This window comes from Balaenoptera musculus, chromosome 1 (genome assembly GCF_009873245.2).
Source record: "Balaenoptera musculus isolate JJ_BM4_2016_0621 chromosome 1, mBalMus1.pri.v3, whole genome shotgun sequence".
NCBI classification, from domain to species: domain Eukaryota; kingdom Metazoa; phylum Chordata; class Mammalia; order Artiodactyla; family Balaenopteridae; genus Balaenoptera; species Balaenoptera musculus.
In genome coordinates, this window is record NC_045785.1 from 26,669,321 (window position 1) to 26,685,313 (window position 15,993).

The following is a 15,993-nucleotide window of genomic DNA, read 5'->3' on the forward strand; positions in this document are numbered from 1 at the left end:
TCGAGCACACAGACCCGAAGGGATCAGTGCCCGGGTGCAAAGTGGGGACTTGGGCATTGACCCCTGGGGTCACAATCCCAATGCTCCCACTTCCTGAGTGACTTTGGGCCAGCTCTAACTCCCTCCACGCCAAACCCCCAAACCTCAGTTTCCCCCACCCAGCACTTGTGTCACAGGGCGGTTATGAGGTTACAACAGAAAGGACTTCGCTTGACTTGGAACAGTGGCTGCAACACACAGTAAACCCTCAGCCACGGCATCTTCTGTTCTATGAGCAGTTCCCCGGGCAAGGCCTTTGTGATACAGGATGGGGAAAGGGCCCTGGGCTGACCAGTCCCATTTCTGACTGCTCTGCAGACGACCAGGTCTGTATCCTGGTGAGACCACTGAAGGGAAATGTCATATGCTCCAGTGCCACTTCCTGGGTTCACCTTGCTTCCTACTCGAAGGTTAGCCTAGATTTGCACTTGACAGTTGGCGGGGCATCAGGGAAACCTAGGTTTCCATTCCCAACTTTGCTACTTTCTTCTGAATCCTAAAAGCCTTAGTTTTCCTATTTGCAAAAAGGAGGGTGATGACAGCTGCCCTGAAGGGCTGCGGTGAGGAGACACGTAGCTCCGTGCCCGGCACGTGGCAGACCTTCAATAAAGGGATGTTCCCCCTGCCCCAAGCTGACTAGAAGCTTCTGAGGGTGGAGATCCTGTCTTTTCTTGTATCCAATGATCTCTTCATCACTACTCGGCACAGAAACCAAACCAAGTCCTCGTTTCACAGGGAACCCTCAGCCTTCCTCTATCAGCGGATTCCATCTGTCTGTCCCACGAGAAGTCACAGGGGAAAGCCCAAAGTGCCCAGAGGTTCCATTTGGGGTTTGGTCGATTATCTGGAATCAGAATGGTCATCGTCAGGTTTTCGAATGGGCAAGCCTCCTGTCGTGTTTCATTTGGTGGGTGAAGGTATCCAAAAGTCAGGAAAATCTTGAGAGTTACAGCTTACAAAAACATCAGTCTAAAATACTGCCTGTGAGCAGACCCGGAATACCAAACTTCCTCTGGAGTCGAACTTCATCCCAGTGATATGTCACTGAACTCGAAGCCCTGGTAGAAATGGATCTGAATGAACTGGAAAAGCAGGGACTCTCTTACCGATACAGAGCGGAGGAGGGTAGTTCCAGCGCCGCACGGTCCCGGGCATGCAGGAGATGTGGGCGTGGCCCTGGAGGAATCAAGAAGAGGGTGGGCTAGCTGCCCCCACAGGCACAATTGCAGGTACAACCTGGAGCAGGGGGCTTGTTCTGGGGCCTTGGGTCAAGGAACGAGACACATGGATCCACTGTGGAATGGGGAGTGAGGCAGAGGAAGAGAGATCTGGGGAAGGAGGCTTATTAGCGGCTATTGCTGAAGAATTCTCATTACTAAAGGTTCCTTGTGAGACTCCTTTAATTACTAGAGTCCCTCACTGCCTTCAAAGGAAAATTAAATTTTCCTGAAGTCTAATCAAACAGAAACTTTGCAGGAACACATTCAAGGCTAGCTTGTGCCAGATGGCTAAAGTCAGCACTTTGTCTTTTGCATGAACAGCCCCAGGAGGGGATAACGGTGCCTGAGGGATCTGGGGGGCTTCTCTCTGTTCTTTGGTGACTGCAGCTCTGCTGGGGGAAGGCCGGCTGACCCCAGCTCAGGGGACACCTTTTCCGGCCCTGGGGGTCAACGGGAGGTACCTGGAGGGCATATCCCGGTTCACACTGGAAAGAGACCACATCGTTCACCAAGTAGCGCTCGCCAGTCTTCAGCCCGTTACTGGGCACAGCAGGCTCTGGACAACTGCTCAGGCCCACCGCTAGACCAGACAGAGACAGACAACAGGAGAATGCACAAGCCCATCAGGTGGATGTAAGAGCAGGCCGAGGGCATGGCTGGCAGCAGGGAGGAGAAGCTGTCTCCAAGCTCTGTCTTCTCTGTTTTCTCTACTCCCAGCCTCTAGGCCAGGGTTTCCTAAGCCTTTCACCTCCCAGCACATGAGAAAATCAGAATGTTTATACGGCACAGAGGCTCAACAGACCAAAGCCTCCTGGGGCAGGTGGGTATCATCTGGGGACTCTGGCCATCCACAGGCCCTTGGGCTCAAAACTATACCCCAAGAAGTTCCATTATGCTCTTCCCAAGCAACTTTTGTCCTTCGTGTGCTTTTAAGAAGTGAATGTGGTGCTTGGAAATGAAAGCTCTTTGGGCCTAAATCCACAAATCCCAGCATCTGGGACAAAAGACTCCAGGACAATATTAAAACAATCATCAAACTGAATTGAAAGTACTTCATCTCAACCGTCATCTTGTCTCTTTTTGCCCCACTCTTCCCTGCAGTCCAAGTAGAAGGCAACTCAATATTTAGTGGGGTGATCACAGCTTAGTAACCTGAGACCTGCTTACTGGAATGGCAGTGGTAGACAGAAGGAGGAGGAGGGGCAGAGAGCAAGAGAAAGCAGGAGCAAAAGAGTGTGGTGGGAGAAGAACGGAATGGGGAGAGAGGTGAGGACAGAGAGAGGAAGACAGAAGGACACAGAGAAAAGTCCATTCTAACTTCTTTACATTGCATAGCTTGATTTTATTTAAGCCATGCTTACAACAAAGGAAGACTTAAAAAAATCATATGCAACTTATTACTTCTGAAAGCATACTGTTTCATTTCCATTTCAATTAAATAAATATTAAATATGAGTCACAGCAGTAGACAAGACTTTTCAGTACCCTTCAAAACCGTTTGTCTCTACAATAGCAGTTAATTCTCCCCTTCTGTACCCTCTTTGTAGATTATCTACAAAACAAACACAGCTACAGGGTACTGGCTCCTAGGAATTGCAGTCTCCAAATACTAATGGAGACCTCTGTTTTCCCCTAGTTCTTTCCACTGTGAGAGGACAGTGCATGATAAACACCAGCTACTGAGAAAACTACCCATTCTTTTGAACAACAGCAACAGCAAAAAAAAATTCAGAAAGGTGAATTTTTCCTGGGAATGAGGCAGTAGAATGGCAAAGAGATTTAGGGAAGTTCTATCTTTGGAACATGTAAGAAAAGAGAAGATTCTAGGGAACATTTAAGAACTCAAATTTAAATATTGGATAAGGAAACAAAACTGGAGAGAACAGAGATGAGAGGGTGAAAGGAAAAGTATGAATTATTCAAGAGCCCAGGATACTTCACCCTGCTGGGTGAGTGAGGCCCGAGAGGTCTGTGGGAGGAAGGTCTTGGAGGTCCCTGTCCTATCCTCCACCCTGCAGGGTCTTGGCCTCCAGCTGCCCCAGGGCTTTCTGACCAGCTGCACATTTCAGTTCTTCCAGGAGATGAACATCCTGGGATCCAGCTAATCCTCTCCCAACTACCTGGACAAAGCTCGTTCATTTTGAGACCAGCTGGGTAATGCTGACTCTATCAGGCCTCTAGCAGCAAGTGGGGCTTCCACCTGCCCATCCTGTCCAAGATGGTCCAGCCAACCACACCTTCCCCCGTTTCTTACTTCTCATTCCAAATCTAACTCAGGTACCCCTTCTGTAAAGTCTCACGTGGTCAGGGTTAGCTCCCCTCTTCTGTACACCCTTAGCATATCAGGTTGAACTACAATTACTGTTTCCATGTCCATCTCTCCCCCTAGACTTTGTGCTTTGTGCCTTATTCATCTTTGTTCCGTGGGCACTTAGCACAGGGCGTGCCACATTGCAGGTGTCCAGTGTTTCTTCATGACATTCACTTCTCCACCAGCCTCCAGGAGAAGTGACCGTTCTATCCTTTGAACCACCGCTGTACCTCCTGGCGACACCCCTGTGAGCACCTGGAATGCTGTCATGTCCTGCTCTGTCCACGTGTCTGCCTCTCTCCCATGGACTCAGAGGGGACTCACCCATCTTGCTCTTATCCAATCCCAGCATCGCACCTGGCACATTGTAAATACCCTATAAGTAACTGCTGAATGAATGCGTGGCAAACGCTGCTGCCAACATATTTTCTCCTGTACCCAGTGGGGATGGGGATGGGCAGGCCGTCTCAGGATGAAAGCAGCTACCCCAGCAACCTCTGTCTTTGTCGCCCCACAAGGCACATCTGCAGCCCTTTTCCTTTTCTTTTTTTAAAAATTAAAAAAAAATTTAATACAATTTTTAAAGGTTACTTTCCACTTACAGTAATTATAAAATATTGGCTGTATTACCGTGTTGTACGATACATCCTTGAGCCTATCTTATGCCCAATAGTTTGTACCTCCCCCTCCCCCTGCAACCATTTTTCTTTAAGAGTTTTTAGTTGTGTCCACTTAGGGATGCTGGAAGCCAGGATGTAAGGTTTTGAGGGTGGGAGAGGAGTGAAGTTTGCAACGAGGAGAAGAACTTCAAGGACAGTTGCATCATTGACCAGGGGTTGGAGAAGCCAGTTTTTAGGACTGGAGGAGGAGAGCACCTCCATCGTCTCACACCCCAAATAATTTACTGGGCCCAAGCCGGTGACCAGGCCCCCCTCCCACTCCTGTGTGGACACAGAGGAAGCACACAGGTTTTTGAGGAATGGACCCTTGGGTGAGAGCCCTGACTCCACCACTTCCTGGCTGTGTGTCTTGAGGAGGTTTCAGACCTTCTCTGAGCTTGAGCATCTTCATCTAGTTTGGTGTAAGGTTTCAGTGGGGTGGAGAATATATAGCCCCAGGATAATCCCCGCTCCTCGTGGGAACTTGGGCCCTGTCAGTTCCCACCCTGAACCCTGCAAACAGCTGACACTCTGGATTCTCACTTTTGTACTCCAAGTGGAAGCCGGCTGCAGACACGCTGATGTCTGAGTAGAAATGCAGGTAGAGCTGGTTGGAGGTGCTGTTCAGCAGGGCAGGCACGGTCGTACCTGGCGAGGAAATGGGGACCAATCAGACTTAGCCTCTCCTCACCCCTGGGCGCCTGCCCATTTCGCCAGCTGTTGCTACCTGCTGACGTTCTGCTCCCAAGGCCCCCAGATGTCCCCAGTTATCAAACTCACTGAATGACAAATTAGCTCGCCTTAGTGTGCTGGGTCTCCAACGGCTGAGGGAGGAGAGACTCCAAACAACTTCCTGCAAAATAGCAGTGGCAGAGCCACATGCCAGCAGCAGGGTGACTTCCCTCAGGTGGCCTATGAGTTTGGTCCCCTTCCAGGCGTCTTCAAAGTGACTCTGACGTGGATAATTCTCTAGGCCATTCAGGCAGAGTAGACAGTTTATCTGGGGCACATGACTCCTCTTAGGTCTTGGCAGCATGAAGTTCTGGGGTCTACAAGACCCAGATAATTGCCCTGACCTTTGGGCAAAATCATACACCACACTTAGAAGTCCACTGCTGGAATTGAAAGTGGTGTGGCCACTCTCCTGACAGTCCCTCAAAAAAGTTAAATATAGAATCACACATGACCCAGGAATTCCACTCCTAGGTGTACACCCAAGAGACTTGAAAACATGTTCCCATGGAAACTTGTACGTGCATGTCCATAGCAACATTATTCATAATTAGCCAACAAGTTGGAAACAACCAAATGTCCATCAACTGATGAATGGATGAATGAAATGTGGTCTGTCCACACGCTGAAGTGCTGATGTGTGCTGTACATGGTGACCCTTGAAAACGTTACACTGAGTGAAAGAAGCCAGACCCAGAAGGCCATATATTGTAGGACTCCATTTATATGAAATGTCCGGAACGAGCAAATCCATAGAGATGGAAAGTAGCTTAGTGGTTGCCAGGGGGTGTGGGTGGGCGGGACAACGGGGAGTGTGTACAGGTGGGTACCTGGTTTCTTTTTTGAGGGTGATGAAAACGATCTGGGACTGGATAGCGGTGATGGTTGTAGAACCTTGTGAATATACTAAAAACCACTAAATTGTACACTTTAAAATGGTAAATTTTATGGCATGTGAATTACATTTCAATAATAATAATAAAAGGCCACTACTGTCCTCGGAGTCCAGGTCCCTAGAGGCCCCGCCTCACCTGAGAAACTCCCCAGCATGGCTGCAGTGTTGTCCGCACCGTCAAACACTTCCAGGGAGTCCCAGTTCTGCTCGGTGACAAAACTGACGACTTGAATCTGGAAAGGCAGGGGGATTGAATCGTTGGTTAGGCAGCCCTCCCTCTTTTCCTCCCTTCCCATCTACGCGAAGGGAGGAGCACCTAGTCTGGACCCGACACTGTGCTAGGAGCTCTGAGAAAAGTAAGATGCAGTCCCTGTTCCCAGGCAGCGCATTGTCCAGTGGCGGAGAGAGGTGTGAGATGATTGCACGGCAGCGGGGTACTCGGTCAGGCAGAGAACGGGGAAAGGAAAGCCCAGGCTACTTCGGTCCAGCTGGCCTCCTCCTCACTTCTCCAACACTCCTTGGGTTTCCTCACTTTCCTGTCTCGACCGCACCAGACAGCCCGCAGCCGTGAGCCAGTAACCCACGCGTGGCTGGACCTGTCCACCTTGAGTCCCTGCGGCTCCGCTCTGTTGGCCTTGCCCGCCCCGGGCCCTCCTCCCGGCCGCTGCAGCTGTCCTGGGCCTCCTCCAGCTGGCTGTCACCCCCGGGCACCAGCATGGTCCCGATTCCACTGCGGCCTCAGGCCGCAGGTGCGACACCCCAGGTGTGCGCCGGGTGCGGGTCCCTGCTTCATCTGTGCTGGCCGGTTTGCTCCCTCCCCTCACCTGCAATGCCTCCTCTTCCATCCCCCCCGCACTCTGAAGAACAGAACCCTTCAAGCCGTTTGAGAAACACCTCCTACGATTCCTCCCCAGCCTTCACACTCCAGCTCCGGGCCCACCTCCTTCTTCTGGCTTCCCTGATGGCGGAGCCAGCGCCCACCCCTCGGCCGGCCTTCCTGAGCCGGGAGCTCTTGTGTTTTTCTGTTTGGGGGCCTCCCCCGCACACCTGGCCTGAGGGGCAGGGACAGGCTGCTGTGTCTGCCCCCGGCACCCCCTTGGCCCTTACCTGGATGCCAGCGCCTTCGGGGACCATGATCTTCCACACGCAGTTGAGGCTGTTGAGGTACGGCTCGGGGAAGCCGGGGGACAGTATGGTGCCCCTGCGCTCCGTGAGGTTGCCGCCACAGGGCACTGGGAAGGAGGCCGCTCTGGTCTCTGTGGGTCCCCAGGGGAGCCTCCCCGGCAGACCCCTCCCAGGCCCCCCCCCCCCACCGCCCCGGCCTCGCTGTGACTCCGCCCCCGGCTGGCTCCCCCACCTGGGCCCCGCCCCGGCCCCGCCCCCTCCCGTGGCTCCTCCCCTTACGTACGACCCTCCTGAGGGACCTGGATCCCGCTCCCCCGCCCCCATGTCCCTCCCCCAGCAGCCCCCACCGCTCCTCCTCCCTGTCTTCACAACGACCCACAGGGCGAGGGATTGGCTGGAAGGGGTCCCCCCCTGAAGTCACTCTGGCCGGCGGGGCTGCTGTGCGTCTTTCTGGGTGTTGGCCGGCCACCCTCGCCCCCAAGTCCCGGTTGTCCAGGACTCACCCACACACGTTGGTGCTGAGACATTCCACTGGGCCAGGGCCCCGGGAACAGGGAGGCACTCGATTTCTGGGGAGCCCTGCAGGGCGTAGCCGGAGTTGCATTCGAAGCGGACGGCGGCGCCCACCGAGAAGTCACTGCCCAGCCTCCTGCCGTAGCGGGGTTCCGGCACGGAGCTGCACTGCGTGGCGCTGGTCCGGGGCACCGCTGCAGGGGACGAGGCCGCTGAGGGGCAGGCCGCAGCCCTCTAGGGACTGGCCCGGCGATGCGCACACCGGGGGGCTGGAGCTGGGGGGGACCCTGAGAGGCTCTGGGCGCTTTCCCTCAGAGCAAGGGTAGGGGGCTTTCTAGGATGAGGCCCATCTTACTGAAACATAGCTGGACACACAGTGTTGTAGCACAGCTTCTGGAAACCACGGGAGGCACTGTGAGCCCCCTGGGCCCAGACTTTAGGCCCAGGTGTGCTCTCCGCCTTCCCAATGAAGCCCCTTGCCCAGTAGGTTCCCATGTCCCCTAACAGGGAGAACGGCCCTTCCTTCTCCCCTGACCCTGCCTTTGCCCTTTCACCCCATGTGCCTGAAGACCCTGCCCAAGGCTCTGCTCTCATGACCTGAATCTCCCTTCTTCCTACCTACAGGGGCTAATAGGACCTTTGAACCCAGGCCCCAGGGAGGGTGTCCCAGGGGCAGGATTACCCCTGCACAGGGCAATACATCTCATCCTGGGCAGTGGAATGAACAGGACCATTCTTGGAACCTGAGCCCTAGAAGAGTGGATGTTCTCCTGGACAGAGAGAGGCTGGGGCCTCCAGGTGGAGGCCAGGGTGCTCCAGGACTTGGCCTTTCCGGGCTCGTAAGGAAGGGGACGGACACTGATGACCTGCTTCATGCCAGCTACTCTGTGAACTCTTTTAATGCCATCGCTGAGGTAATATGATCACCCTCATTTTACAGGTGAACAAACTGCGGCTCCAAGAGGAGGAGTAGCTGGTGCCCAGTTAGAAAGTGACAGAGCTGGGATCCAAATCCATGTCCAGCTCACTCCAAAGCCTGTGTTTTCCCCGCACCTTTACTGGGTCTTGCAGACAAAACCAAGCTCCACGGGAGAGGGTCTGGGTAAGAGGCCTGGGCTGGTCTTCCCAATGCCATCAGGACCGTGCCAGACAATGGGCGGTGGGGGTGTGTGTGCAAATTAGCTTCCCTTCTATGATTTCTTCCCTTATCCAGCATGGAGTTTGGTCCAAGAATTGTCTGTTGGGTACATGAATGTATAAAATTCAGCTGAATTTCAGGGAACTGCCCCACAAACCAGTAACTGCCCCAAAACACCCTAAGAATGAGGCTCAGACTAGGGGGTCAGAGGTCCCTGTTCTCTCTGAAGAACTGAGACTGCCTTCACACCTCCCACGTCCACGTCCTGCATACCTTGGTAGACAAAGTGGAAGCCTCTGGCTGGAACTTGGCCTTTGGCACTGAACTTAATGAGGACTTGATTCGAGGTGGCCAAGGGCAGCGATTCTCCTGCAGAGATAAGGGGCAAGGAGGAGAGGAAGACTGTGAGTCCAGCAGTTGGGCCTGGCAGGTAAAATCCTGGCCAGGATGGAGGGGCTGCCCACACCCCACACAGCAGCCCCTTCCACCTCCCAGGTCTTCCTAAAATGAAACCTCACATTTTTACTTCAAGTTACAGTTTAAAGTTTACAGAAAGCTTTCACATCCGTGGTCTTAACGTTGATCCATGTCAGTGTGAGGTTGGCATTCAGTACCTGCAGTTTATAGATCAAGAAAGATAGGTTCAGATCAAATGACCTGCTTGGAAAGGAGAAAGCTTCTAAAGATGTGTTGACCCACATGGATGGGGGAGAATGGCCATTACCAAACTGACTGGTGGTTTACTTGGAAAACTGATATCAATCTGATAAAAACAAACAAACAAAAAAGGCACCAAGTTCTGGGAAGGAGGGTGACGTAATCACTGGAGAGTAACTGGCTTTTCCCAGATGCCCTGTGAAATGATTGACAACCAGAGTGATCGTATAATTTATTGCTCATACTAGGACACTTCCGAGAGTCAAAGGGCATGCTATTAATAATTATGCTGGGACAACCAAGTAAAAGCTGGGACTATCCCAGGCAAAGCAGGGTGTACTGTCAACCAACCAATAACACAATAAAGTGGGGAAAGTCCGCACAGGCACAGGAAGCTAAGGAAGCCCAACAGCTTCTATATCAGAAGATAAAGATATATCTTCTGCTTGACGTGGTGCAGACGGACCTGCAGCCGTGAGGTGGACTCCTGCTCACTATCGCCTTCCTGTGGAAGCTGAGGGAGAATGTGGGGTGATGGGCAGTGGCATGGCCACTCTGCATACTGCCCCTCCATAGCCTTAGGGACCCCTGGGAATGTCTGCCGACCCCACCGTCAGAAGGGAAGCAGGTGTTACAGAAAGCCAGGCTACATCTCCACTTCAGGGAGGCTTGGAGTTGGAACCACCCAAGGAGCCATTGGGAGGCACATCCAGGGTCCACCAGTGCTTCCAGAAAGCCCATGTGGTGCTACTGGTCATGGGGATTAGAGAGCCTTTTTCACAACACACTTAGATGTACACAGATCCCAGGTGGCTGAGCCTAGGAATCACTGCCCAGCTAAATTCTGGCTGCCAAAGCAGAAAGAAACTCACGAAGAAAAGCTTTTCGTGACTTTCACCACCATCTCTAGTTCCTCCTCTCAATAAATGTGAGCAGAACAAACTCAACTTTTCCATTTTCCCATCATCTGGCCGGATATATGTGGAGTAGGACCCCCCGTAATGTCTCACAGGACCCATTTCAACTTCCAGTGCTGGACGTATGCAGCTCTCCCTCTCCAGGAATAAACACACAGTAAAAATCACTGGACATAAGAAAAGATTCCAAAGTTTGAAGGGAGGAGACCTCTCAGAAGTCAAAGCAAGTATCTTTATGTGAACTACAACAAAGAACAGGTAAAAATCTCAGAAGATTTCTAATAGCGGTTGTCACAAGATTAAATTTAGCATTGCGTCTCTGAAATTAGAGGAGGAAGATGTGTCAAAGAACAGATCTGAGATCAATAAAAGCTACAAAGAGATGAGAAACTCTGGCACTTGGAGCTGGATTCTGCAGAAATTCAACAGCAAAGTGGAGATTAAATTTGGGAAATTCTTCCAGACTCCACAGAAAAAGGATAAAGAGATTAAACTAATGAGAGAAACGACAAGTGACATGGAAGACAGGCAGAAAAAAAATCCAATATGCACATATCAAGAATTCTAGAGAGAGAAGACAAGAGAAATTGAACGAGAAAAAACAATTTAAGAAGGAAGACAACTTTCTAAGCTTGAGGTTTTTGAATGAGATTGTTCACAAAGTACCAGATCTAATTAATGAAAAGAGATTTCCACCACAACCCATCCGAGTGGGCTTTTCAATTTTAAAAATAAAGAAAAAAATGTGAAAGGTTTTTAAAAGAGAAAAGCATGGGTTGCCTACAAGGACAAAGAATCAGGTTGAATTTCAACTCATCTATAATATTAGCTATTGGAATAAAGTAACCACTGCAGCTTTGAAATGTTTGTGACCCCTAATTTGATTTATAATCAGGTTGTCATTTATATGATACATCAAAGGAAAGGCATTCTCACACATGCAAGGTGACAGAAAGTACTGCAGTGAGGAGCCCTACTTTTAAAAACTGAACAAAAGTAGGGAAATCAAAAACTATCAGGGATAAAGACAACTAGGAAAATATAGTTAAACCCAATTAATTATTGTTAAAGAGGTAACAAAACTAAATGCAAATGGAAAAACTTGTTCTTGGGAAAGAAGTCTATAATTATAAAATAATTACTGATAACATTGATAAAGTCCAAATGTATCAGCAAAGCTTGGAAATTAGAGATGGGTCAGGTATGAATGGAAACGTGAAGAAGCAAAAGCAAAGCAAAACAAACAAAACAAAACAAGGTGACAGATAGCAGGCCACATGTTTCACTTATAAGTAAACTTCCTCTTAAAAGAAGAAGACTCTCAAAGAAAATGAGAAAAGATAAATCAGGCAAACACAGATAAAAAATTGTTAGAAACACAGGAAGATAACAAAATATCACAATTGTGCTGGCAGATACTTTCACACAACATTCTTATTGATATATAAATAGAAAAACAAAATGAAGACTGTTGAGTAGTGGTCTTCAAGCTTTTCTTTTTCTCCCCCAGCCCAGCCTCAGGGACAGGGACACAGTTCACTCCCATTAGCACCAAAGTCTCATCATCAGTGTTTCTCTATATGAAGAATAAGAGATGATCTGAGGATATTGATATTAATGTATATAGGTCCTATACTTCTATCTATCTATCTATCTATCCATCCAGCCACCTATCAGTTATCTATCTCTATCCCTCTTTCTTTCTATTTCTATTGGTCATTTACATTTCTATCTATCCCTATACCTATATCCATATTTATATCTACAGGTCCTAAGTGCATACCTATCTCTCTACCTGTACCTATGCTTATACTTCTATATCTATGGCTATACTTATATCTATCTATCTATCAAGAGATTTTGAAAAAGCATCTTACCCTCCAAAATCCTGATTTACACTCTTGGATGAGTGTGTGTGTGGGGGGTGTTCCATTTCGTTGAGAACCACTGATATAATGGGTTTGAATAATAAAAATGGGTAAGCCTTATCTAATGGCTATTACAAAGCTTATTGAATCCTAACAGTAAATCTAGGAGGTAGAAGTTTTACTTTTTGCACTTTGCACATGAGGAAACTGAAGCTCAGAGTGGCCAAAGATTGTGACTGCAAGCGCCTAGCATGCAAGTTGGAGAGCTGAGATTAGAGACCAGGCAGTGTGGCCACAGGGCCTGAGCTTGCCCCTTCTCTCTACGTGGACTCTCTACACAACAGAGAACACACATTCTTCTCAGATAATTAAGGAATTAAAAAAAATGTCCTTGGCTACTGAGAAGACCTCATTGAATACCCAAAGTAGAAATGGTACAGGCCGCATTCTCTACCTGGCAATAAAAATAGAAATTAACACAAATGTTTAAATGTAATGGGAACAAAATCCAGGTTCTTGGGGAAAAAGAAGAGACATCCTTAAACAACTCTTGGGCAGAAAGAGTAAATCATGATCATGGATTATTTAGAAAGTAATGATGATGAAAATAGTAGACATCAAAATTTATGGCATGAAGCCAAAACTATGCTTAGAGGTGAATATATATATGCTGTAAACGTGCTTCTTTATTACACAGAGAAAATAAACAAAACTCTCAATTCAAAAAGTTACAACAAGAAGAATAAAATAATCTGAAGAAAAAAAGGGGAGACGTTATGAAACAAAAGCAGGGTTCAATTAATTAGAAAACAATAACAAAGTCTACAGAAGAATCGATAAGTTGAAGCAATATAAAACAGATCAAAGCCAACAAAACGAAACAAACTAAACAATATAAAACCTCTGGTCCAGCTGAGAAAAAAGGGCAACTATGAATATACCGTTCAGTCTGTGGAGCTTGTTATTATTTTCTAATTAATTAACCTCTGCTTTTGTTTCATGATGTCTCTCCTCCTATTTTTCTTCAGATTATTTTGTTTTTCTTGTGTATAACCACTAACACAAAAGAGATTAAACATCAACATAGGATATTATGTAAGCGATGGTGTTACATTTAAAATAATCACAAAATAGATTTTTTTACTAACATATAAAATATTAACATTGATGTTAAGGTAATATACCTGACTAGACCAATAACCATGGAAGAAAATAAAAGAAAAACTACTGAAAAGAGATAAAATAATGAGACAGATTTATTTTCAGATGATATCGTTTCTTGCCTAGAGGACCCAGGAGAATCAGTTGGCAGTGTTAGCATTATTATGGAGGGTTCAGTGACTTTACAAGATGAATATACCCCAAATATCAGTCCTCTAATATACTAGCAAAGACCACTTAGAAAATATAATGGTGGGGCAGGCAGGTGATGCCAGGGGGAGACTCATTTACAGTAGCAGCAACAAAAATTCCACAAAATATCTAGAAATAAAATTAACAGAAAATGGATACTGCCTAAATGAAAATTATAGCACCTTTCCAAAGGTTTTTTTTGTTTGTTTCTTTCAAAAGATAATAGAGAGACATACCATATTCCTAATGGGAAATAGAGTTACTATTATAAACATGTGAGTTCTCCCCCAATTAATCTATAAGTTTAATGGAATTCCAATGAAAATTCCAATGCAATTTTTTTAACTTGATATAATATTTCTAAAAGTTATTTGGAAGCAAAATTAAGCAAGAATAATCAATAAAAAATTCAAAATCAAGAATGACAATGGGGACTTAGAGTACCATATGTTTAAAATTATTACAGTGTTAAACATTATTATAATGTTACACTAACTAAAGCTTTTTGATACTGATACAAGAATAAACAGACACTTGAGGAAATATATAAGAAGTCTAGAAACATACCTTTAACTTTATAAAAATTTAATATATGTGAATCTGGCATTTTGAAAATTCCATTAGAACAAACTGATTAACTAAATTTGCAAGATGTTGGTTAGGTGTTCCCTAGTTCAAATAATAAATCAAAATAAATTCCAAAGGTATTAAAAGAAAAAATGAAACTAAAAACGAAGTAAAGGAAAACCCAGAGGAATATTTATTTAGTCAGCAGAAAAGTAGAGGAGAAAACTATAACAGAAAACATTGATAGATTTAATATCATGGGAAATTTAGATTTTCTGACATTAAAACATACCCTGAAGAAAATTAAATGGCAAATGACGAACTATAGGGGAAGTTTTTCATAGCATATACTATAGACAAGAGGTTTTTATGGCATGTAATATATATAGCTTCTAATAATATGGAGCTCTACTAAATACAAAAGTAAATGCTAATAGAAAATCAACACTAATTTACAAGTAAATTCACAAATAAAAAATTCATGGGCCAATAATTACATTATACCAGGTTAACCTAAGTAGAAATAAAAAAGGCAAATTAAAAAATGGGATACCATTTTCACTTTTCAAACTGATGATGCTTTTGTTTTCTTAATTACCTAGTTTTTGTGAGAATAAACATGCCCTCTTTTTTTTTTTTAAATATCTTTATTGGAGTATAATTGCTTTACAATATTGTGTTAGTTTCTGCTGTTCAACAAAGTGAATCAGCTATATGTATACATATACCCCCATATCCCCTCCCTCTTGAGCCTCCCTCCACCCTCCCTATCCCACCCCTCTAGGTGGTCACAAAGCACCGAGCTGATCTCCCTGTGCTATGCAGCTGCTTCCCACTAGCTATCTATTTTGCATTTGGTAGTGTATATATGTCCATGCCACTCTCTCACTTCGTTCCAGCTTCCCCTTCCCCCACTGTGTCCTCAAGTCTGTTCTCTGTGTCTGCATCTTTATTCCTGCCCTGCCACTAGGTTCATCAATATGGTTTTTTTAGATTCCATATATGTGCGTTAGCATAAGGTACTTGTTTTTCTCTTTCTGACTTACTTCACTCTGTATGACAGACTCTAGGTCCATCCACCTCATTACAAGTAACTCAGTTTCGTTCCTTTTTATGGCCGAGTAATATTCCATTGTATATATGTGCCACATCTTCTTTATACATTCATCTGTCGATGGACATTTAGGTTGCTTCCATGTCCTGGCTATTGTAAATAGTGCTGCAATGAACATTGGGGTGCACGTCTCATTTGAATTATGGTTTTCTCAGGGTATATGCCCAGTAGTGGGATTGGGTGCATCCCAGTAGTGGGATTGCTGGGTCATATGGTAGTTTTATTTTCAGTTTTTTAAGGAACCTCCATACTGTTCTCCATAGTGGCTGTATCAATTTACATTCCCACCAACAGTGCAAGAGGGTTCCCTTTTCTCCACACCCTCTCCAGCATTTATTGTTTCTAGATTTTTTGATGATGGCCATTCTGACCGGTGTGATGTGATACCTCACTGTGGCTTTGTTTTGCATTTCTCTAATGATTAGTGATGTTGAGCATCTTTTCATGTGTTTGCTGGCAATCTGTATGTCTACTTTGGAGAAATGTCTGTTTAGGTCTTCTGCCCATTTTTGGATTGGGTTGTTTGTTCTTTTGTTATTGAGCTGCAAAAACACGCCCTCTTATTTGTTGGTGAACAAAGTGTCAAGAACTTTCTGGAGCGATATTTGACAATCTTTATAAAAAGCCTTAAAGATCACACATTTCCTTTAACTTAGCAATTCTACTTCTAGATATTCTAAGGTAATAGAGATGTATACAAAGATATATGTATAATATATTGAATTACTATTCATGAGAGTGAAAAATAAGAAAACAATCTAAATGTTCAATAATAGAGAATTCATTACATAAATTTAAAATAACTATGATAGACTTTTATGCAGCATTTAAAAATCCTATTACAGAGGAAAATAAAAACAGAGAAATGTTCACAATGAACATTTT

At 46.1% G+C, this 15,993-nt stretch overlaps 1 protein-coding gene across 1 annotated transcript in view; it reads right to left on the minus strand.

Moving 5' to 3' along the window:
* Positions 1–15,993, minus strand: part of CSMD2 (CUB and Sushi multiple domains 2) — a 653,956-nt gene that overhangs the window by 121,385 nt on the left and 516,578 nt on the right. Inside the window, exons 33-39 of the mRNA XM_036829393.1 lie at positions 8,906–9,001; positions 7,485–7,688; positions 6,964–7,088; positions 5,993–6,089; positions 4,773–4,877; positions 1,721–1,839; positions 1,146–1,215 (exon numbers count right to left, since the gene is read on the minus strand). Coding sequence (XP_036685288.1) covers positions 1,146–1,215; positions 1,721–1,839; positions 4,773–4,877; positions 5,993–6,089; positions 6,964–7,088; positions 7,485–7,688; positions 8,906–9,001 — 816 coding nt within the window. The remainder of the gene's footprint in view (positions 1–1,145; positions 1,216–1,720; positions 1,840–4,772; positions 4,878–5,992; positions 6,090–6,963; positions 7,089–7,484; positions 7,689–8,905; positions 9,002–15,993) is intronic.